We start from the raw sequence: 24,733 nt of genomic DNA, 5'->3' as shown, positions 1-24,733 counted from the left end.
CATTTTTGGCTTAAGTACAAAAGGACTAGTGAACTTTTATCGCTGTATAATTGAAAGTGTCTTAACTGGCTGTATCACAGTGTGGTACGGTAACACGACCGCTCAGGACTGCAACAGGTTGCAGAGGACCATTAAAACAGCAGCTAAAATCATCGCCACTACAGAATTACCCAGTCTCCATAACATCTACACCACTCGCTGTATGAAAAAAGCCCATAACATCATGGAAGACACCAGCCACCCCGCAAATACCCTGTTCAAACTACTCCCCTCCAAAAAACGCTACCAGAGCATCAAATCCCGTCTCAGTAACAGTTTTTACCCCCAGGCAGTCAGGCTGCTGAACAGCTGACCTTGAACTGTATTGCACTTCACTTCACTTGCACTTTCTTTTACTGTTTTTTGTCTTTTCTTGCACTATAGATGTTTGTTTATGTCCTGTGTATGTAAGACGGAGAGTGCTCTGAGCAAAATAAATTTCATTGTATGTATACTCTGTATCTATACAAATGACAAATAAACCTGAACCTGAACCTGAACCTGAACCATTCATTCATACATTGGGAGGTGAAGGTTCATTCATTCATACATTGGGAGGTGAAGGTCCAATTCATTCATACATTGGGAGGTGAAGGTCCATTCATTCATACATTGGGAGGTGAAGGTCCATTCATTCATACATTGGGAGGTGAAGGTCCATTAATTCATACATTGGGAGGTGAAGGTCCATTCATTCATACATTGGGAGGTGAAGGTTCATTCATTCATACATTGGGAGGTGAAGGTTCATTCATTCATACATTGGGAGGTGAAGGTTCATTCATTCATACATTGGGAGGTGAAGGTTCATTCATTCATACATTGGGAGGTGAAGGTTCATTCATTCATACATTGGGAGGTGAAGGTCCATTCATTCACACATTGGGAGGTGAAGGTCCATTCATTCATACATTGGGAGGTGAAGGTTCATTCATTCATACATTGGGAGGTGAAGGTTCATTCATTCATACATTGGGAGGTGAAGGTCCATTCATCCATACATTGGGAGGTGAAGGTTCATTCATTCATACATTGGGAGGTGAAGGTTCATTCATTCATACATTGGGAGGTGAAGGTTCATTCATTCATACATTGGGAGGTGAAGGTTCATTCATTCATACATTGGGAGGTGAAGGTTCATTCATTCATACATTGGGAGGTGAAGGTCCATTCATTCATACGGAGGTGAAGGTTCATTCATTCATACGTTGGGAGGTGAAGGTCCATTCATTCATACATTGGGAGGTGAAGGTCCATTCATTCATACATTGGGAGGTGAAGGTCCATTCATTCATACATTGGGAGGTGAAGGTTCATTCATTCATACATTGGGAGGTGAAGGTTCATTCATTCATACATTGGGAGGTGAAGGTTCATTCATTCATACATTGGGAGGTGAAGCGGCGAACAGTCAATGCCAGCGTCCTCACTTCCCACGTTCACACACAGACGGTGGTGAGCTCACACCGACCGACTCATTGGAGGCAACGTAGGGTTCAGTGTCTGGCCCACGGACACTTCGACATGTGGACAGGAGGAGGAGCCGGGATTCGAACCGCCGACCCAGGGATCAGTGGACGACCTGCTCTACCGTCACACTGAGTCACTTCACTGTAAACATGTCTGAGATTGACTGTAAGATGTTTTTTCCTAATGTAAACATGACGAGCTATAAGAACTAGGCCTACACAAGGCATTATTTTATTTATTTATTTATTTTATTTATTTTAACTTATCATGTTTGCGTTTCTTGTCTATTACTGTTACTGTATGGGCTACTGTAATGGTCATGGATCATCATCATCATCATCATCGTCGTGAATAGGCCTACTAATAAACCACTTAACCCATTTAGGCCTGACGTCGAAATAAAAAATATGTCTTCTAATTCCTGACAGTTTTCTGAAATACCTCATGTTTCTGTATCAGTGGTGCTCAATATTTCATGTTAAGGACCCCAAAAATGTAAAATGTAATTGGCCACCGACCCCCATCTGAAAAAATATGTTATTCCAGGAACCCCCCAGAAGCAAAGATTTGAGTGAAAAACATTCGCTCTGAAAGAATATATATATATATATATATTCAAAGATTTGCGCCACATTTTCACGATTAAAAGAAAATAGCAGATCTACAAGCTCATGGCGAGCTTGTAGATCTGCTATTTTTCAATAGCTAAAGTATAACATAAATAATGCTTGAAACACCAACAAGGGGTTCCCGCCCAGAAAGGCGTTTGCACTTCTTGAAGCTATACCTTCATTTCCATATACTCCACTATTAAGGCGCTGTTTGTTACTAGGTTGTAATTGTTAGTCTGTGTTCATTCATTGCATTTCACGTGCCCTGAAGTAGCCTATTATGTAAAGGCTATCGAAAGGAACACCCATTATTACCTCTTTTATTGCAATTCATTTGTATTTGTATCTTTATACGCATACAAATAAGCTGCATGATTTTTTTTATGATTAATTCCTGTTCTGTTCTTTAGCTACATAGAAATGTCTATTTGTATGTCTCTAAATGTTTTGATGAATTGAACAATGTGGACCCTGTTGTAAACAAGTGTAATGCTTAATTGGGTCGTCCACTCACAGTTAACAGTCTTTGTATTGAGTTTGTGCTTGAAATGTACTGTAAATTCTACAAACTGTTAATAAATATTTCAATCAATCAATCAAAAAAAAGGCACTGTTTGTTACTAGGTTGTAATTGTTAGTCTGTGTTCATTCATTGCATTTCACGTGCCCTGAAGTAGCCTATTATGTAAAGGCTATTGAAAGGAACACCCATTAGGCTATTACCCCTTTTATTGCAATCAATTTGTATCTTTATATATGCATACAAATAAGCTGCATGATGATAACAAGATTAATAGCCTACTAATAAAACTATAAATAATTTAACACTGCAATCCGGTCGCAGCCCATCCATTTATAGTGTGTGATGTTGCAGTGAGAGAGAGAGAGAGAGAGAGAGAGAGAGAGAGAGAGAGAGAGAGAGAGAGAGAGTGCACATGCATGAGAGTTCCTGTCGCGTTGTGTTAGCGCAGATCCTCGTTGCCGGGGCTGTGCATGTGTGTGCGCGCGTGTGTGTGTGTGTGTGTGTGTGTGTCACACGAGGGAGTCGCCACCAGAGAGAGAGGGAGGGACTTAAGCAGCGGGACAATGCTGGTGTTTGTGCAACACGGCCCCTGAAAGCGCCGGGCTGCCTGGCTGAGCTGGCTCCACTCACATCGCTCTCGCTTCACTGGGCGACCGTCTCTCCTCTCTCTCTCTCTCTCTCTCTCTGGCTGCACACATTGTTGGGGAGTGAAAACAGAGCAGACAGGGTTGATCCTCCGTGCCCGTGGGAGGATGCACTGACAGACTGGCACAGACAAGAAGGTAAGTAAGTCCCTCTGCTATGTTAATGTCCCACTAACGCTGAGAGAGGGGGGTATACAAATATAACAGCTTATTATAACGGGTCCATTTGGTTTGCATTTGTTCCCCTCTGACTCAAAGTGACAGATATAGATTTTGAACTGTGAATTTGTACTGTGATGGATCCCCCTGTGAAACAAAGTTTAAAAAAAGTTGTGTCTTGGGGTTTAATATTATGCAGGGTGGAAGTCAAGCTGGAGGGCTTTGTGGTTGCAGTTTTTGGGGGTGAAACTGAGGCTTGGGGAGCCAGGGGGGGGCAGAGGGGTGGGGGGTGAGGATTGGCACTGGGTACCAATGTGTGTGAAAGGAGTTGGGCTGAAAGAAAAGTTTCACAGAGAAAGAGAGAGCGAGAGGAAGAGAGAGAGAGAGAGAGAGAGGCATGTGCAGAATGTTTACTAGAGTCCGGCAAGCAGCACTACAACCGATAAAGAGATTTGAGGAACTCTCAGGGACGAGAAAACACGTCGTAGGAGGTGATGATGGATGATTGACATCCAGGGCCGAACCGAACTGTAACGATGTCCAATTCAAAAGGTGTGAGACGAAAACGAGAGATTCGTCGACACGGTTTCCTCTCCGCTCCTCTGTGGCGGTCAGAGGACAGACGACAGAGACGAGGCGAGGATAGAGAGAGAGAGCGGAGGTTTAACCGTGGTAAAAATAGACAGCGGGAGAGTGGAGGAGGAGGAGGAGGAGGAGAGATTAAGAGGGAGAGATTAATTAGGGAGCTAAGGGAAGGGAGGAAGTAGCCGAGGGGGAAGAGGAAGGGAGCGAGTGGAGGAGGAGGAGAGATGGTACATTTATAGGAGGAGAAAGTCTGTGACTTGTGTGTGAACTTTGGGCACAGCATCGGGCTATAGATCTGTAGACCCACACAGCCTATTGAAAGCCTGTCGCAGGGAAAGAAGGATTAGAAGGAGAACAAAAACCCACAAATGAAACATGTCAAAGCAAAGTTCCCACAAGTTCTCCCTAGAATCTCCGTTTCAGGTCCTTTGGTGTTTTTGTTCTGCCAACAAGGTAAAAGAATGCCGCTAAGCCTCTCATCTTTCCGTTCAAATAGTCTTATCCCTTTTACCAGGCAGATTAGGAGAGTCTTAGCACGTTGTGTGGCAGAGTCCTATCTACGGTATTATTATTATTACTATTATTCACATTTTATGAATGAGTGAGCCTATATATTAAATCACCAATACACAGAGAGAGAGAGAAAGTCATTACAAAACATCCTTTCAACAGGGATTTGACACAGAAGACACTGCAGAGGTGACCTGGAGAGAGAGCACGGTTATGCACCCAGGGAGTCTCCGGCATATTAGTGCATATTAGGCAGCGGTGGCCGAACGGTTTGCGGAGTGGTCTTGATATCGGAAGGTCGCTAGTTCGTATCCCCGGACCGGCACGTTAAAATTACCACAGCTGAAGTGCCCTTGAGCAAGGCATTGAACCTCTACCATGAAATGTTCTATGAGCAGGGCCTGGCTGTAAACAAGTTCTTGAGCTTAGTCCAGTTACCCTGGGTAAACATAGTACCTTTCCTTTCCTTAGTCCAGTTACCCTGGGTAAACATAGTACCTTTCCTTTCCTTAGTCCAGTTACCCTGGGTAAACATAGTACCTTTCCTTTCCTTAGTCCAGTTACCCTGGGTAAACATAGTACCTTTCCTTTCCTTAGTCCAGTTACCCTGGGTAAACATAGTACCTTTCCTTGAGCTTAGTCCAGTTACCCTGGGTAAACATAGTACCTTTCCTTTCCTTAGTCCAGTTACCCTGGGTAAACATAGTACCTTTCCTTTCCTTAGTCCAGTTACCCTGGGTAAACATAGTACCTTTCCTTTCCTGTTGTTCCAGACAGTAGGAGACAGAGACCAGGTCCTGGTCATATTAGTGCATGCTAGTAAGCAGCAAGCAGAGTAAACAAGAATGCTATCTGGCCCTAAACAGAGAATACACAGTGGCAGAATACCTGAGCACCGTGACCGACCCAAAACAAAGACAAATCTTAACTAGGTACAGACTCAGTGAGCACAGTCTTGCGATGGAGAAAGGCCGTCATAGGCAGACCTGTATCCCGAGAGAAGACAGACTATGCACCCACTGCACACAAAATGAAGTGGAAACCGAGCTACACTTCCTAACCATCTATCTGTCCATTGTACCAAGACATCAGAGACACATACTTCCCACAGATTACAACCACACACAGAGATTTTGAAAACATGACCAATGACAAAAAAATCCCATATCTGCTGGGCGAAGTACAACAATGTGCAAAACACAAGCAGCAAGATTTGTGAGTAGAAGATAGGAGAAGGATATCAAATGGAACACAACCACCCTAAAGACTAATCATTGTGTATATTCCTGCACTATACCTGCATCGAGTGATCTTGGTACATAGAAGTTGATCTATTGAAGATTCTGACCTTCAAAGTACATACTTTTTGTTTTGATTGTATCGCTGTATTGTCGTATTGTTCTTTCTGCTTTGGCAATGTAAACGTATGTTTTCTCATGCCAATAAAGCCCTTTGAATTGAATTGAACTGCATGCTCTGTTGTTCCAGACAGTAGGAGACAGAGACCAGGTCCTGGTTGTTCCAGACAGTAGGAGACAGAGACCAGGTCCTGGTTGTTCCAGACAGTAGGAGACAGAGACCAGGTCCTGGTTGTTCCAGACAGTAGGAGACAGAGACCAGGTCCTGCCGGGTGAGTTACGACTAAAGCAGGGCGCCGCGGCTGCCAGCCAGGCTAAGAGAGAGAGAGAGAGAGACAGAGAGAGAGAGGGCAGAGATCCAACGCTGTGGCCGGTCGGTTGGAGCCACCAACAACGTTTCCAGAGCCGGTCAGTTGGAAAATCCGGTGGTGCCAAGCGAGGACAAAGCAAAGGGCAGCAACACTGGCGTCCGACTAAGACCAGAGTGTATAAGCTCTGTGTTGTCAGTGGGGTGGAATCTGGTGGGCAGGTGAGAGGGACCCCCCCCCCCCCACCCACCCACCCACCCACCCACCCACCCACCGGGCCGGCCGTGGTGGGTGAGTGACAGCCAGGGCTGTGTTCAGTGCGGACGTGTCCTAGAGGAAGATACGCCGTGGAACTGGGCCTGGACTGGAGCCCAGCCTGAGCCAGAGCCAGGATGGCAGAGCTGAAAGTTAGGTAACTATAAAGGACCTTTAAGTTTAAACCCATTCTTATGTATAGCTTGATGCAGAGTAATCATAAAATAAAACGATTTAACCAATTCTGACCTGAGATCAGATTCATACGAGTTTTCCACTGGACACACACTGGTCTGAGTTTTTTTTCAAAAAATAGCAGACCTACAAGCTCATATCGCGCCACTCGGTGGCGCGATATGAGCTTGTAGATCTGCTATTTTTCAATAGCTAAAGCATAACATGATGCTAACACTAAAATGGGTGCCCGGTCAGAATGGGTTAAACACAACCAGAAGTCAATTGGTGGCTACATTAAGAGATAGGAATGGAATCTTTCTCTTCTCATGTTGCCTACAGCAGGGGTAGGCAACCTTAGGCACCAGTGCCAACATTGGCACAAAGGAGGGTGATCACTGGCACACTGGCAAGTGTGTGAGAGAGTATTTTTGGTTTTAAATAAACTTTAAAAAAAAATGCAGTCAAATAAATGAAGTTCCTCACATTAGTGTGTAAATTACATCCTGCATTCTACATTCATTAAAACTGAACTCTGCCCTGAGTCTAATGATCATTATAACAACGTGAAAGAAAATATTTAAAAAGAAGGAAAAACTTTATATTTGTTGACAATCAAAATAAGTTGGAATTTTTCCTGTGGTGTCATTAAAATTAATTAATGTTGATATGGCACACTGACGATCTAGAAAATAAAAACATGGCACTTCATTTAAAAAAGGTTGCAGACCCCTGGCCTACAGTATGTATTTGTTTGTTTAATATGTGCCCTATTTGACTATATATCTGCACATCACACACAATTTACAATTTAGGCATTTAGCAGAGAGACTTACATTTAAGCAAAAAACTAAAGCATGGCATACATCATATATATAAAAAGTAGTTATCATGAATCATGTATAAACTAAGAATAATATATATATTATATATTGTACAATATACATGTGCACACACACACACACGCACGCACGTGCGCACACAATGCCCATGGTGTCATGGTTGAATGATTTGCATGTGCGTGGCGTGCATTGTGTGCGTGTAAACACATGGTTTGTTGTCCTTCGCAGCCTCCCCGCTAAGCTGATTAATGGGGGTGTGGCGGGGCTGGTGGGCGTGACATGTGTGTTTCCGATCGACCTGGCCAAAACACGCCTCCAGAACCAGCAGGGCGCCAAAGTCTACACCGGAATGTGAGTGGAATCACCTGACAGCAGTGGTGGAAACAGTGCCGTCTCTACAGGGGGGGGGCATTGCCCACCCAGATTGGATTTTGTCCAGATTGGACAGTAGTACCCTACCTACCCTACCAATATTGTAATGTTTTACAAATGTTAAATCTATAAATTCTGTTCAAATGAATTGAATAGTTAATAGATACCGGTATACAAGGTAATATGTGCATGCAGGAGACATTATAATGCTCAACATATTTGTATTTATTTGTTTGTTTGTTGTTTGGTGCTGCTGCATAATTGTAGCCTACTTGTAGCCTTTTTCAAGCATCACTTTGTTAACCCATTCTGACCTGAGATCAGATTCATACGAGGTTTCCACTGGACACACACTGGTCTGATTAACCCATTCTGACCTGAGATCAGATTCTAGAAATGTCAGTCGCTCTTCGATTTTTCAAAAATAGCAGAGAGTGGCGCGATACGAGCTTGTAGTATGCCCCCCTGCTGATTAGTGCCTGGACACGGCACTGGGTGGAAAAAGTATACTCAATTGTTTTACTTAAGTAAAAGTACCAATACTGCAATTTAGAACTACTTTGTTACTAAGTAAAAGTAAGTACTCAAGTAAAGTGCAAATACCTAAAAATTGTAAAGTACAGTACTTAAGTAAAAGTACAATTACTTTCCACCACTGACTAATAGCACATATGAGACACACACAGATATGTGAGTTTTCATTGCCAGCATATCTCAGGTGGTGTAGGTCTTAGTTTTGTTGTGAATAATATCCAAGATCAAAATACTCACTCAAGCTGCATGTATAATATTCTTCATCAGAAGAAAAGAAAATAAAAGTTTGCCTCTAATGCCCAAAATAGAGAGTATACAGCGCCGAAGTCCTGACGTCACTGGCTCATCCCCTCGATTCCCCTGGTTCACGGAAGTCATTTCTCTATGGAGAATAACTTAAGCCAAATTCCAATACCCAGAATCTCGGCTACTCGCTCACTCGCACTCAGTCACTCCAGCAAGGTGGTGTTATGGTGGAATTGGTGACCTGCTGAAATATGTGACAACCGTGTAGACAATCACAGAATGTAAATGTGTCCTAATGTCAATTGTTGCAGTTTGTTCATTAGCAGAGTTCAACCTAACTGTATTTAGGCCATGTATTTAAAGACTTCCATGTAATAGTTGTGTGAACAAGATGGTCACATATTTGGCAGGTCACCAATTTCACCGTCATTTGCCATGCTGGAGTGAGCGAGTGTGAGTGAGCGAGTGGCCGAGATATTGGGTATTGGAATTTGGCTATGGACTCATCTTAAAATAGTTGTGGTCCAAAAATAAACAAGCTCTCGGCGTTATTGTCAGGGAGGTGTCTCTGTGTCGTTATATTGTCAGGGAGGTGTCTCTGTGTCGTTTGCGACAGTCAGTCACTCATATAATGATAGTCTGTTTCTAGCGAAGATGTAACTAATTCAGTAGCAGTAACAATAGCGTTTTCTCTCAGTCAGTTGATTCTTCATATCCATATGAGTGAAAGCAAATAACTGATATTGACGTCAAACTTTGGTGCTCTATACTAGGGACACCATGGTGAAAGTGTTTAAACCAGTGGTCCTTGAGGAGGTTCCAGGTGGTCCCTAATGATGCAGATTTTTACGTTCTCAATAATTGTTATTTCAATGTTTGCCTGTTACTGTATCTCTCCTAACAAAATGTTATCCGATAACATCTACTACGTTTAGGGTCTGAGAGGATAAATGTCATCAAATGGTGGCCCATGGCTCAATTATATTCTGAATAAATAATGAACCTTGATATGAAAAAGGTTGGAAAAACACTGGTTTAAACATTCAATTAGCCAGCAGGCTCAGGGTATTCTTTTACGAAAAACGTGAAACCCAACAAATGTACAATAACGTTGTTAAGTTATTGAGTTTCTAATGAGAATAAATAAGACACTGAGAAAGAGAGATTTCTACTACTGTGCACATCTGGATTCCAAACGTGTGTGGTCGATAGGGCGTATTGTAGACAGCTGATAGGTCGATAGGGCGTATTGTAGACAGCTGATAGGTCGATAGGGCGTATTGTAGACAGCTGATAGGTCGATAGGGCGTATTGTAGACAGCTGATAGGTCGATAGGGCGTATTGTAGACAGCTTGTAGAAACGTGTGTGGTTGATAGGGCGTATTGTAGACAGCGTGTCCACACCACAGCTTTCCAATACGAGTCAGAAAGGAAAGGACCAGACAGTTCCAGTACGTTTACTTTGGGTTTTTGTTATATACTTACTAAGGACTCTTGACATTTGCATTTCAAAGACAAATATTGTGCTTTTGACTACATCACTCTCTAATCTGCCTGGCAACAGGGATGAGACTACCCATTTAAACAGAAAGATGTGGTAATTTCACTATTATTGATATTTTTTCGAAATATCAATCATTTCAAAAAAATATTGCGTCGCGTTGCGAGCTTGTAGATCTGCTATTTTCAATAGATTTTGTACCCATTTTGAACTTGTGAAATGGCACATTCTGCACAGTGAGTACTTTAGGTCCATGATTGATTTTGAGAATCACTAATCTAGTCGTTACTAGTTATTAGTTACACAATATACAGTTTTGTTTGGCAATAATAAGGGCCTTTCTCGGGCCCCACCCCTCTCCCATATTGTTTATGTTGTGTTTAGTTTCCAAGATGGCCGCAGCACCAGGACGGGGTGGGGGTGAGCGGGCGGGGTCGACATATGACCTCACTGGGCTGCATTCAAGACACCTGCCTTGTGTCTGACACCTGCCTTGTGTCTGACACCTGCCTTGTGTCTGACACCTGCCTTGTGTCTGACACCTGCCTTGTGTCTGTCACCTGCCTTGTGTCTGACACCTGCCTTGTGTCTGACACTTGCCTTGTGTCTGACACCTGCCTTGTGTCTGTCACCTGCCTTGTGTCTGACACCTGCCTTGTGTCTGTCACCTGCCTTGTGTCTGTCACCTGCCTTGTGTCTGACACCTGCCTTGTGTCTGTCACCTGCCTTGTGTCTGACACCTGCCTTGTGTCTGTCACCTGCCTTGTGTCTGACACCTGCCTTGTGTCTGTCACCTGCCTTGTGTCTGACACCTGCCTTGTGTCTGTCACCTGCCTTGTGTCTGACACCTGCCTTGTGTCTGACACCTGCCTTGTGTCTGTCACCTGCCTTGTGTCTGTCACCTGCCTTGTGTCTGACACCTGCCTTGTGTCTGACACCTGCCTTGTGTCTGTCACCTGCCTTGTGTCTGACACCTGCCTTGTGTCTGACACCTGCCTTGTGTCTGACACCTGCCTTGTGTCTGTCACCTGCCTTGTGTCTGACACCTGCCTTGTGTCTGTCACCTGCCTTGTGTCTGACACCTGCCTTGTGTCTGACACCTGCCTTGTGTCTGACACCTGCCTTGTGTCTGACACTTGCCTTGTGTCTGACACCTGCCTTGTGTCTGACACCTGCCCTTGTGTCTGACACCTGCCTTGTGTCTGACACCTGCCTTGTGTCTGACACCTGCCTTGTGTCTGACACCTGCCTTGTAGTCTGTCACCTGCCTTGTGTCTGACACCTGCCTTGTGTCTGACACCTGCCTTGTGTCTGTCACCTGCCTTGTGTCTGACACCTGCCTTGTGTCTGTCACCTGCCTTGTGTCTGACACCTGCCTTGTGTCTGACACCTGCCTTGTGTCTGACCCCTGCCTTGTGTCTGACACTTGCCTTGTGTCTGACACCTGCCTTGTGTCTGACACCTGCCTTGTGTCTGACACCTGCCTTGTGTCTGACACCTGCCTTGTGTCTGACACTTGCCTTGTGTCTGACACCTGCCTTGTGTCTGACACCTGCCTTGTGTCTGACACCTGCCTTGTGTCTGTCACCTGCCTTGTGTCTGTCACCTGCCTTGTGTCTGACACTTGCCTTGTGTCTGACACCTGCCTTGTGTCTGACACCTGCCTTGTGTCTGACACCTGCCTTGTGTCTGACACCTGACTTGTGTCTGAACACAGCTTTGATGGATGTGTTCTGCCCCCCTCCTCCCCATCAAAGAAAATGTTTGGTCAAACAATATGGGCTTCCATTGGAAAGGCTGATTAAACACATACACAAGACAAACACAAGACAGGTGTTCTTGAATGTGTGAACGCAGGCCCAGTGTCGACCCCGCCCGCTCACCTCACACCCCACCCCCTCCTGGTTGCTGCGGCCATCTTGGAAACCAAACACAATATAAACAATGGGAGAAGAAGGGTGGGGCCGAGAAAGGCCCTCATTAATTAAAGGCAATTCTATTACCTCACAAATTTGAACCTCTCTTTTTTTCCCCGTCTCCTTATAGGCTCGATTGCTTGGCAAAGGACGGTGCGGGTCGGAGGGTTACTTTGGGTGCTACAGGAGGTAATTATATAATTATAACCCCCCTGCAACAACAACAACAACCCCATTTATAGTACAGTACATGTCTTCATTCTATTACAAGGGTTAAGGTGAACCCCCCCCCCCACCCCCCCCCCCCCCCCCACACTATTGTGTCTACTGCAGTGGACGCTCAGTCTTTTTATAGTAACCAGCAGTATCACTGCATTAGCCCTCGGGCAAACGGCATATGCTGGTGTGTGTGTGTGTGTGACTGTGTGACGTGTGTGTGTGTGTGTGGGGGGGGGGGGGGGGGGGGGGGGGGGCGGTGTTGGAAGCCTGTATGTGTGTCACGTCAATCCCTCACCACGTTTACTCCTGTCCTCTCCTCTCCTCTCCTCTCCTCTCCTCTCCTCCTCCTCTCCTGTCCTGTCCTGTCCTGTCCTGTCCTGTCCTGTCCTGTCCTGTCCTGTCCTGTCCTGTCCTGTCCTGTCCTGTCCTGTCCGTCCTGTCCTGTCCTGTCCTGTCCTGTCCTGTCCTGTCCTGTCCTGTCCTGTCCTGTCCTGTCCTGTCATGTCATGTCATGTCATGTCATGTCATGTCATGTCATGTCCTGTCTGTCCTGTCCTGTCCTGTCCTGTCCTGTCCTCTCCTCTCCTCTCCTCTCCTGTCCTCTCCTCTCCTCTCCTCTCCTCTCCTCTCCTCTCCTCTCACAGGCGCTGCGGTGAATCTCACACTTGTCACGCCAGAGAAAGCCATCAAACTGGCAGCCAATGACATCTTCAGACAGAAGCTTTCCAAGGACGGGTGCGTAGGTTAGCCTAGTCATATTATAAACACACGCAGAGGGAGAGAGCCAGAGGGTTCAAAGGCAGGGCAACAGATCATTAGAGAATTCATTATACATGCTGGATATTCAAATAGGCTAATGTGGTTAAAAACTAATTGAAAGAATTTATATAAAAGAAAATAAATAAATACCTTAAGAGTGTTACAATTGTTTGGGCATTCTCATAAATGAAAACATGGTGGATATTCAAATAGGCTAATGTGGTTAAAAACTAATTGAAAAAAATTATATAAAAGAAAATAAATAAATAAATAAATAAATAAATAAATAAATAAATAAATAAATAAATAAATAAATAAATAAATAAATAAATAAATAAATAAATAAATAAATAAATAAATAAATAAATAAATACCTTAAGAGTGTTACAATTGTTTGGGCATTCTCATAAATGAAAACATGGTGGATATTCAAATAGGCTAATGTGGTTAAAAACTAATTGAAAAAATGTATATAAAAGAAAATAAATAAATAAATACCTTAAGAGTGTTAAAATTGTTTTGGGCATTCTCATGAATGAAAACATGTTATAATTGTTTGGCCGATCTACAAGCTCACAATGCGACGCATTGTGAGCTTGTAGATCTGCTATTTTTAATAGATTTAGTACACATTTCGAACTTGTATTTTTTTACCTTTAGTACTTTAAGTATACATTTCGATACTTTTACTCAAGTACATTTTCAATGCCATACTTTTACTTGTAACAAAGTAGTTCTAAGGCCTCACTCACACCTTTACAACAGACTGATGTATGCTTGTTGTATGAGATGTATAGCTGATACAAGCTCGCAATGCATTTCCAATGGGAGTCACATGGTTTGACACAACATTTTGTGTTGTATGAGGGGGAGGGGGGCAGTCGAAACACAGCCGAAAGCCATACAACAGCTTGTAGTCCAAAATGTTGTATCAAACCATGTGACTTCCACTGGAAATGCATTGGGGCGTCCATGACACATACATCTTGCTTACATCTAGCATGCATCAACGTTGTATGCTAGATTGAAAGGTGTGAGTGAAGCCTTAGTGACGTTGGCCTGTCCCTGTCCCTCCATGCAGGCGTCTTCCCCTGTGGGGTGAGGTGATGGCAGGCTGCGGGGCCGGGACCTGTCAGGTGATCGTCACCACTCCCATGGAGATGCTGAAAATCCAGTTACAGGATGCAGGAAGGCTGGGTGAGTTCCATGTTTGGATAACGCTCAGAAAAGAACGCAGAACGTAAACAATAGAACCTTTTCACAGCGGCCATTTTGGAATGTAATTCTGGTGTGTACACTGTCACTGCAGTACACCGTCTTCCATCTCTCTAATGTCTTTGACTTGTCACAACTCTTCTACTCTATGGCTCTGGATGATCGACGGTGGTATTATTATTATTATTCGCTGAAAAATGTTCGTGGTCTGATCTGATCTCACGTCAAAACAGTTCTCAATGTTTACATCTTACTTTACTCATTGCAGAACAACAAATGCATTTGAAATGCTATATGACATAGCGGTGGAATAAAAATACCAAATACCATACCAATTTGACAAATTGGTATGTCAAGTTGATGTTTGATTGAAGTTGGAAGATGGTGACAGTATACACACCAGCGTCACTGACAAGCAAACTTACGAACTACAGACTGGCAGCTAAGTAGCCTAGCATCCTACTAGCCTACATGTGATGTAGGCAGGAAGATGGCGCCCAAATAAGCCAAAATCATCGGCGTCACTGATCCCTCCCCTTATTCTTTGCCAACATTCTGAGAATGGTTTGACTGAGGTTAGTTCCCTCAAAGAATAGCCCCTATTTTGTATTTTACTATATGTTTCTGGTCAAATATCACTGTCACAAATGTCAAGTGACTCAGCCATAACCCACATCACACGCCCATATTATGGGAATACTAATATGGGCATAAAAGGAACAAGGATTGACAGATACAGAGATCTCATATGTGGGCATATCGGTTGGATCTGCGATGCGATCCAACGGTTTGTTAAAATAATCGATGAATATTCTATCTCTATTTTGGGAATGTCATTATAAGTGATTAACAACCCATCCGGGGCGGGAACCCCTTTTGGTGTTTTAAGCAGTATGTTATACTTTAGCTATTGAAAAATAGCAGATCTACAAGCTCATAGAGCGGCACCAAGTGCCACGCTACGAACTTGTAGGTCTGCCATTTCTGAAAAATTGTGAAAAACGTGGCGCAAATCTTTGAATACAGTGGAGGAAATAATTATTTGACCCCCTGCTGATTTTGTAAATTTGCCCTAATACAAAGAAATGAGCGGCCTATAATTTTTATGGTACTTTTATGTTAACAGATAGAGACAGAATATCAACAAAAAAGTCCAGAAAAAAACATTATATAAAGGTTATAAATTAAATTCCATTTGATCAGGTGAAATAAGTATTTGATCCCCAAGCACATCATGGCTTAGTACTTGGTGGAGTAACCCTTGTTGGCAAGCACAGAAGTCAGACGTTTCTTGTAGTTGGTCACCAGGTTTGCACACACCTCAGGAGGAATTTTGGTCCACTCCTTTTTACAGATCCTCTCCAAATCCTGAAGGTTTCGAGGCTGTCGCTTGGCCACTCGAAGCTTCAGCTCCCTCCACAGATTTTCTATGGGATTAAGGTCTGGAGACTGGCCAGGCCACTCCATGACCTTAATGTGCTTCTTCTTGAGCCACTCCTTTGTTGCCTTGGCCGTATGTTTTGGGTCGTTGTCATTCTGGAAGACCCATCCATGACCCATCTTCAGTGCTCTGGTTGAGGGAAGGACGTTTTTGTCCAAAATCTTACCGTACATGGCCCCGTCCATCAACCCCACAACGCGGTGAAGTTGTCCTGTACCCTTAGCAGAGAAACACCCCCAAAGCATAATATTCCCACCTCCATGCTTGACGGTGGGGATGGTGTTCTGGGGTTTGTATTCAGCATTCCTCTCCCTCCAAACACGACGAGTCGAGTTGATGCCAAAGAGTTCAATTTTGGTCTCACCTGACCACATCACCTTCTCCCAAGCCTTCTCAGAATCATTTAGGTGTTCATTGGCAAACTTCAGACGGGCCTGTACATGTGTCTTCTTGAGCAGGGGGACCTTGCGGGCACTTCAGGATTTCAATCCATTACGGCGTAATGTGTTTCCAATGGTTTTCATCCCCACCGTCAAGCATGGAGGTGGGAATATTATGCTTTGGGGGTGTTTCTCTGCCATGGGTACAGGACAACTTCACCGCATTGTGGGGTTGATGGACGGGGCCATGTACGGTAAGATTTTGGACAAGAACCTCCTTCCCTCAACCAGAGCACTGAAGATGGGTCATGGATGGGTCTTCCAGCATGACAACGACCCAAAACATATGGCCAAGGCAACAAAGGAGTGGCTCAAGAAGAAGCACATTAAGGTCATGGAGTGGCCTGGCCAGTCTCCAGACCTTAATCCCATAGAAAATCTGTGGAGGGAGCTGAAGCTTCGAGTTGCCAAGCGACAGCCTCGAAACCTTCAGGATTTGGAGAGGATCTGTAAAAAGGAGTGGACCAAAATTCCTCCTGAGGTGTGTGCAAACCTGGTGACCAACTACAAGAAATGTCTGACTTCTGTGCTTGCCAACAAGGGTTACTCCACCAAGTATTAAGTCATGATGTGCTTGGGGATCAAATACTTATTTCACCTGATAAAATGGAATTTAATTTATAACCTTTATATAATGTTTTTTTCTGGACTTTTTTGTTGATAATCTGTCTCTATCTGTTAACATAAAAGTACCATAAAAATTATAGGCCGCTCATTTCTTTGTATTAGGGCAAATTTACAAAATCAGCAGGGGGTCAAATAATTATTTCCTCCACTGTATATATCCTTTCAGAGCAAATGTTTTTAACTCAAATCTTTGCTTCTGGGGGGGGGTCCCTGGAACTACATATTTTGAGATGGGGGTCCGCGGCCAAATACAGATAACTCTGGGGGTCCTTGACATGAAAAAGGTTGAGAACCACTGACATAGAAACATGAGGTTTTTCAGAAAACTGTCTCAGGATTTAGAAGACATTGTGTCGAATCTGTTGTCAGGTCTAAATAACATGTTTTTCTCCGTACCAGCTGCCCAGAGGCCCGTAGCGGCTCCGGCTCCGTCGTTGATGGCTGCGCCTCTCGTACCTCCTCCTCCTCGTCCTCCTCTGTCACGGAGGACCGCCATTAGCATCACTCTGGAGCTGCTGAGAACGCGAGGCCTGGCCGGCCTCTACCGGGGAGCGGGTGCCACTCTGATGAGGTCAGGAACACCAAACACCCACTAGTAGCTCACCACAAACTAAAGGCCAAACACCCCACTAGTAGCTCACCACAAACTAAAGGCCTATAAAGCGTCGCAGTCCCGCCCCCTACCAGGCCCCAGGAAATGATTCATTTTCCTCATAGACATTTCAAAAAGTATTTATTTAAAGACCTTTTAAGCGTCGTACAAAGCCAACTCGAGTTGTGACAAATCATAACAAACATTTTTTTTCGGGCCGAACATATATTTAGAAAGTTACAACACTTTTTTTGTCGTTTTTCTTCCATTGACGCTCTATCAGGGCAGAAATATAAGCTCAGGCAGTACTAAATGTTTCAATGGAAGCTGCTGAATATGGTAGTGTATTAACATTACCTACACCAGAGGCGGGCAACTTTGAAACTGGAGAGGGCCACTACAGTTCCACACTCACTCCAGAGGGCCACTATAGTTCCACACTCACTCCAGAGGGCCACTATAGTTCCACACTCACTCCAGAGGGCCACTATATAGTTCCACACTCACTCCAGAGGGCCACTATATAGTTCCACACTCACTCCAGAGGGCCACTATATAGTTCCACACTCACTCCAGAGGGCCACTATATTTCATGTTGCATGTTTCATGTATGAACTACGCAGATTGGCTAAACTAACATTTTATTCATTACAATAAATGCTGGATTCCATCTTTAAATGCATATTATACTGGGTACTACTCCCCCCCCCCCCCCCCCCCCTCGTTTTTATCCTTTACTTATTTTCTTTGCAGAATAAACACAGGTGGAACAGCCACAGAGTCTAGCTAGATGAATAGCATGAAACATACTCAAACACAAAGACTAATCTCGTGCAAATATTTGCCATCATGCTGCGTGCAGAAACATACATGAACACATCTTCAAAGGCAGACGGAGATGCACACAGACAAACATGGAAGCATGGGGCAACCACGTAGCAGTGGTGTTTTGGGCAGCAAATTTCTATTTTAGTTTTAGTCATAGTCTCTTGAAAGGTTTTCATTTAGTTTTAGTCACCTGGCTGGAATGTTTTAGTGTTTAGTCTAGTTTTAGTCGACTAAACGTCATAAGACTTTAGTCGAATTTAGTATGTCTACAGTTGATTTAGTCGACTAAAATGTATTTTGGCGGGCCTTGATGCCGTCATAATGATTTTACACTTGCTGAAAATAGCTCACAAGAGTAAAAATGAGTCATTTTAGTCTAGTTTTTATTTGTTGACGGAAATCCTCAGTATATTTAGTCTTGGTTTTAGTCATCATAGCTTAGCTTTCATGTAGTTTACATTTAGTTTTCGTCAGTGGAAAAGGGCATTCGACGAACATTTTTTGTCTTGGTTTTTTTAGTCGACGAAAACAACACTGGTGTGTGTGTGTGTGTGTGTGTGTGTGTGTGTGTGTGTGTGTGTGTGTGTGTGTGTGTGTGTGTGTGTGTGTGTGTGTGTGTGTGTGTGTGTGTGTGTTTATCTAATTCGTGTCACTCAGTCATTTCCACATTTACCCCAATTCTTCAGAGCCTGCATGGCTTCCATTTACTCTCCACAACGACGACCGTTTCCGCCAGATCACCCAGAACAGGGACAACATGGTCCATGTGGTTAATTAATACATTCTGAACGGGAATCCCTTTTGGTGTTATACTTTAGCTATTGAAAAATAGCAGATCTACAAGCTCATAGCGCGGCACCGAGTGCCGCGCTACGAGCTTGTAGGTCTGATATTTTTTTTTTATCATGAAAATGTGCACAAATTTGGAATATATATATTCTTTCAGAGCGAACATTTTCAACTCAAATCTTTGCTTCTGCGGGGTTCCTGGAACAACATATTTTATGGTGGCCAATTATATATATATATATTTGGGGGTCCTTTTCGGACATGAAATAGTTTGAGAACGACTGACATAGAAACATGAGGTTTTTCAGAAAACTGTCATGATTTAGAAGACGGCATCGGTCTCGGTCGAAATGGGTTAATGAGTGTTAATGAGTTGATTTTGGATTACATAACAGCACCCTGTCTTCTCTGTCTGTTGTACCGTAGCGGTATCCTAGCACCTCCATTCATCAACAGTACAATCCATAGACGCCTGCTGCTATCTTTAGCTAGCTACCCTGCAGCTGAAAGGGGGCCTTTGATGAGATTTAGGGCTCCATTTTCCTTTTTACTATTTTGCTAAACATTTTTTAATAGTTAAAATGGCCAGTCTACAAGCTCACAACGTGTCAATGTATAGATTGGCTAGTTGAACTATTCAAAAATGTTTTTCAAAATAGTAAAAAAGAAAAGGTAAAGCAGTTTAGGGATAAGGGGTTTAGCGGTGAGGAAAATGGAGCCCTTAATCTCTCAGGCCCAAAAACGTGGAATATTTTGTCGTCGTGGGATAAGATTTAGTTGTTCCAGGGACCCCCCCCCCCCCCCCCTCCCCATGAAGCAAAGATGCTCTGAAAGAATATATATTCAAAGATTTGCGCCTATAAATCTTCACGATTTTTTCAAACGAGCAGACCTGCAAGCTCGTAGCAGCGCGGCACTCGGTGCGACTTGATTGATTGACGTCAAAAAGGCGCCTGTCAGCTCAAATCCATAATGCAACATTTTGTTTTCACTGTTGCTGTGCACAAACATCGGTAGCATTATAAATTAAATACAAGAAAACCCCTACCTATCCCATCTCTCCCCCTCTACTTCCCATTCCAAGTGCACTTGTCTTATTATGTAATGCCAGCGCCGCTATTCTAAAGCACCCTCAGGTACATGTTTAAACTATTTTCCGGTGGGTAGATCTTGTTGAGCTGGTCATTTTGAAAGTAGCTCTCAAGTCAAAAAAGGCTGGGCACCCCTGAGCTAAAGCATAACATAATGCTTTAACCCATTCTGACCGGGCACCCATTTTGGTGTCGGCATCATGTTATGCTTTAGCTATTTAAAAATAGCAGATCTACAAGCTCATATCGCGCCACCGAGTGTCGCGATACGAGCTTGTAGGTCTGCTATTTTTGAAAAATCGAAGAACGACTGACATTTTTAGAATCTGATCTCAGGTCAGAATGGGTTCGTCGGACCAGTGTGTGTCCGGTGGAAACCTCGTATGAATCTGATCTCAGGTCATAATGCTGTAAAACACCAAAAAGGGGCCCAGGATGGGATAACACTCTCTCTTTAACACTCCTCTCCTCTCCTCTCTCTCGTTCCCAGAGACGTTCCATTCTCCATGATCTACTTCCCGCTGTTTGCCAACCTGAACGCGCTGGGCCCCCGAGGGGCCGCGGCGGGTTGCCAGGGAGACCTGCAGGAGCGCGCCCCCTTCTGGCAGTCCTTCACGGCGGGATGCGCCGCGGGCTCCGTGGCCGCTGTGGCCGTCACCCCGCTGGACGGTGAGAGAGAGGGAGGGGGGGGGGGGGGGAGGGAGGGAAGAGAGATGGAGAGAGAGAGAGGGAGAGAGGGAGAGGGAGAGAGAGAAGAGAGGGAGAGAGAGAAGAGAGGGAGAGAGAGAGAGGGAGAGAGAGAAGAGAGGGAGAGAGAGAAAGAAGAGAGGGAGAGAGATGGGTAGAGAGGGAGAAGAGAGAGAGAGAGAGAGAGAGAGAGAGAGAGACGAGATAGAGGCAGAGAGGGCGGGAGAGATAATGTGTGTGCATGTGTGAGAGAGTGAGAGAGAGAGAGAGAGAGAGAGAGAGAGAGGAGAGAGCCAGGGAGAGAGCACTAAATGGAGCAAGGAGGAAAGGGAGGGAGGGAGTGAGCAAGGGAAGAGGGAGGGAGGGAACGGGGGGAGAGGGAGGGACGGGGGAGAGGGAGGGAGGGATGGATAAAGGGGGGGAGGGAGGGACCGAGGGAGGGAGTGGGGGGAGAGGGAGAGCGATATGAAAGCAGGGCTCATAGTGTGTCTGCAGTACATTTCCAATGGAAGATAGCAGGTGTGCGTTCATCCACGAAATTGAAAAGCTTCAGCTGTTCAGCTGTGTGCTCAGGGACTGGGTCGACCGGGTAAACAGGGCCCTCTCAAACAATATCACTAGTCACCAGTCACCAGAACCAAGGACATTTCTGTTCAATATCAATATTCACCAGAACCACGGACATTTCTGTTCACTATCACTAGTCACCAGAACCACGGACATTTCTGTTCAATATCACTAGTCACCAGAACCAAGGACATTTCTGTTCACTATCACTAGACACCAGAACCAAGGACATTTCTGTTCACTATCACTAGACACCAGAACCAAGGACATTTCTGTTCACTATCACTAGTCACCAGAACCACGGACATTTCTGTTCAATATCACTAGTCACCAGAACCAAGGACATTTCTGTTCAATATCACTAGTCACCAGAACCACGGACATTTCTGTTCAATATCAATATTCACCAGAACCACGGACATTTCTGTTCACTATCACTAGACACCAGAACCAAGGACATTTCTGTTCAATAACACTAGTCACCAGAACCAAGGACATCTCTGTTCAATATCACTAGTCACCAGAACCAAGGACATTTCTGTTCAATATCACTAGTCACCAGAACCAAGGACATTTCTGTTCACTATCACTAGACACCAGAACCAAGGACATTTCTGTTCACTATCACTAGACACCAGAACCAAGGACATTTCTGTTCACTATCACTAGTCACCAGAACCACGGACATTTCTGTTCAATATCACTAGTCACCAGAACCAAGGACATTTCTGTTCACTATCACTAGACACCAGAACCAAGGACATTTCTGTTCAATAACACTAGTCACCAGAACCAAGGACATCTCTGTTCAATATCACTAGTCACCAGAACCAAGGACATTTCTGTTCAATATCACTAGTCACCAGAACCAAGGACATTTCTGTTCAATATCACTAGTCACCAGAACCAAGGACATTTCTGTTCATTATCACTAGTCACCAGAACCAAGGACATTTCTGTTCACTATCACTAGACACCAGAACCAAGGACATTTCTGTTCACTATCACTAGTCACCAGAACCAAGGACATTTCTGTTCACTATCACTAGTCACCAGAACCAAGGACATTTCTGTTCAATATCACTAGACACCAGAACCAAGGACATTTCTGTTCACTATCACTAGACAGTAGACACCAGAACCAAGGACATCTCTATTCAATTCATCAAGTGGTTAAAATGGCGTTCAAAGTTACAAGGGGAATGTCTGATAAAAATAATATCAAATATCTAACATTAAAGCTAGACATTAAACCACAAACGTGACTAAATCCTGAGTGTGTACTCAAGCATGCTCAGAGCTGCAGACCTGTGAGGGTTCATTTGGATCCCAACTAACTTTTTACTGGGGACCCTTTAGAACCTCCTCAAGGACCCCACATTGAGATGGGGTGGAGCTTTACAAGCAAGCTTGTATACGCGTTAAACATTTTTATATTTAGTGACATTGTCATCTTTGAGTTTGTATTCTGCGTATACACTGTATACGCAGGATACAAACTCAAAGATGACAATGTCACTGAATACTATAATGTTTAACACGTATACAGTGTGTGTGTGTGTGTGTGTGTGTGTGTATGTATAAAATATAATTATGATTATTTCTTTACAGTTATAAAGACTCGTATACAGACCTTGCAGAAAGGGGAGGGCGAGGATTCGTACAAAGGAATTATTGACTGCACACGGTAGGAAAGTAACTGATTACATTATTAACTCTAATTGAGTAGCTTGTGTTATTGAGTACATCTTTAAGTAGTATTTAAGTTAACAGTTCTACTCGAGTACTCTTCCCAGTTCCCTCCCATTCACTGTATATTGTGGCTGATGTTCAGCCACATCTTGTCAAAACATTTCATGTTTTTTTTCTTTTGTCGTTTCAACCATGTATTTGATGTTTGTCTTTTTTAAATAAATGAATGCCCCATTGTATACGTGCTACACAGTAGCAATTTTTGCTAATTTATAACTACAACGTAACTAAAAAGTAATGATTTTTTTTTTTTATGTATTCCTACGTGGTTTCCACGTGACATTGACGATAATGTGTAAAAAGCTTGCTGAGAATTCCTCTCTCTTTCTCTCTCTCTCCGGCAGACGCGTCATGAGGCGCGAGGGCCCGTCGGCGTTCCTGAAAGGCGCCATATGTCGCGCTCTGGTCATCGCGCCTCTCTTCGGCATCGCCCAGGGCGTGTACTTCATGGGCGTCGGCGAGTCGCTGCTCGAACTGCTGGCGTAGCGGCGTTCGTTCCGCCGTGGGTTGTTCGTGACTCGTCGTCGTCGTGGTCGATTGATTGATCGATGATGGCAAAAACAACTGCATCGTTTTGACAGTGAGCGAACAAGAGGAGCTAAAGGAGAAGGGGAGGTTACGGTACGATGACCCCCAGCTGAGGATCAGCGTTTCCAGACCTGAGCAGAGACAGCCGTGGCAGTGTTCTGCTGTCGGCCAGCGGCTTTTCCGGGTTTTTAGACGGTTGCTGCTGGTGGATGGGAAAAGAAGCTCCACCCAGGCGGCTGAATGCCGCGACGGCCAGATTCCCGGAAACGCTCTCTCCTCCGTGGCATTCAGCCGCGTGGGGGTGGAGCTTCATTTCCATCCAACCAGCGGTCTAAAAACCCGGAGAAGACGCCGGCCGACAGCAGAAAACGGCCACGCCCTTCTGGTAGGTCTGGCAACAGCTTATACGGTATACAACGAGACGGAGAGAAGGTCACAGAGGTCACAGTCGGCCAACCAAAGGAGGGATGTGTAGAGCCCGACCGATGGCAGATTTTGTCGGTCCGATGCCGATCCCGATCGCGGAGTCCTAGACCAGGTGGTTCTCAAAGTTCTTTGGCTGGGGACCCCCCCGGAAATGCTTTGGCCATGTCTCGCGACCCCCTCCTCCCCACCCCTAATACAAACTGACTGCAAAAATAACCTTAATACTAGAGAAAATATAGAATACTGAACCAGATATCATTCAGGAAAGTTTATGCATGTACTATTATGTAAACTGCATTCAGTTTTTTGGGGACTCCCCCAAAATAATTTGGCGACCCCCCCCCCCCCCCCCCCCCCCTAGGGGTCGCTACCCATGGGTTGAGAACCCCTGCCCCGGCCTAGACCACCAATTACAGTTTTGATTAAAAAAGAGCAACTTTTTCTTGTCAGTAATATTAGAAAAATCTCTCTCTCTCTCTCTCTCTCTCATTAGCAGGCAACAGTGCAGCACTCTCTCTCTCCGTTTCTGGCACAACAGCGCCCCTACTGGTACTAATAGTCATATACTGGTGCTCAGGTGCTCATTAACGTCACACGGACACATAGGTGAACACGGACATTGCTGTTCCTTGGAGTGGTTGCACCACTCAAAAAAACTTTTGAGAGAACATTTAAGCTCATTGCACGTGTTGAGAGTTTGTACTGGTAGATATTGTAGATCTTT

The 24,733-nt window shown here is 44.4% G+C and overlaps 1 protein-coding gene across 1 annotated transcript; it reads left to right on the top strand.

The window, feature by feature from the left end:
• The first annotated feature begins 3,340 nt into the window (after nt 1–3,340).
• LOC310857636 (mitochondrial glutamate carrier 1-like) lies at nt 3,341–24,276 on the top strand. Its single transcript, XM_083763389.1, has 10 exons — nt 3,341–3,425; nt 6,030–6,619; nt 7,707–7,829; nt 12,179–12,234; nt 12,910–13,002; nt 14,108–14,223; nt 17,149–17,320; nt 20,540–20,718; nt 22,915–22,990; nt 23,400–24,276. Exons 3-10 carry the CDS (start codon nt 7,758–7,760, stop codon nt 23,539–23,541), a joined length of 906 nt encoding a protein of 301 aa, XP_083619515.1. The 5' UTR covers nt 3,341–3,425; nt 6,030–6,619; nt 7,707–7,757; the 3' UTR covers nt 23,542–24,276.
• The last annotated feature ends 457 nt before the right edge of the window (nt 24,277–24,733 follow it).

The sequence above is a fragment of the Protomyctophum parallelum genome, assembly GCF_964188405.1.
Source record: "Protomyctophum parallelum genome assembly, chromosome: 4".
NCBI lineage: Eukaryota > Metazoa > Chordata > Actinopteri > Myctophiformes > Myctophidae > Protomyctophum > Protomyctophum parallelum.
The sequence above is the reverse complement of the archived record's forward strand: the minus strand, read 5'-3'. Positions and strand labels throughout refer to the sequence as shown.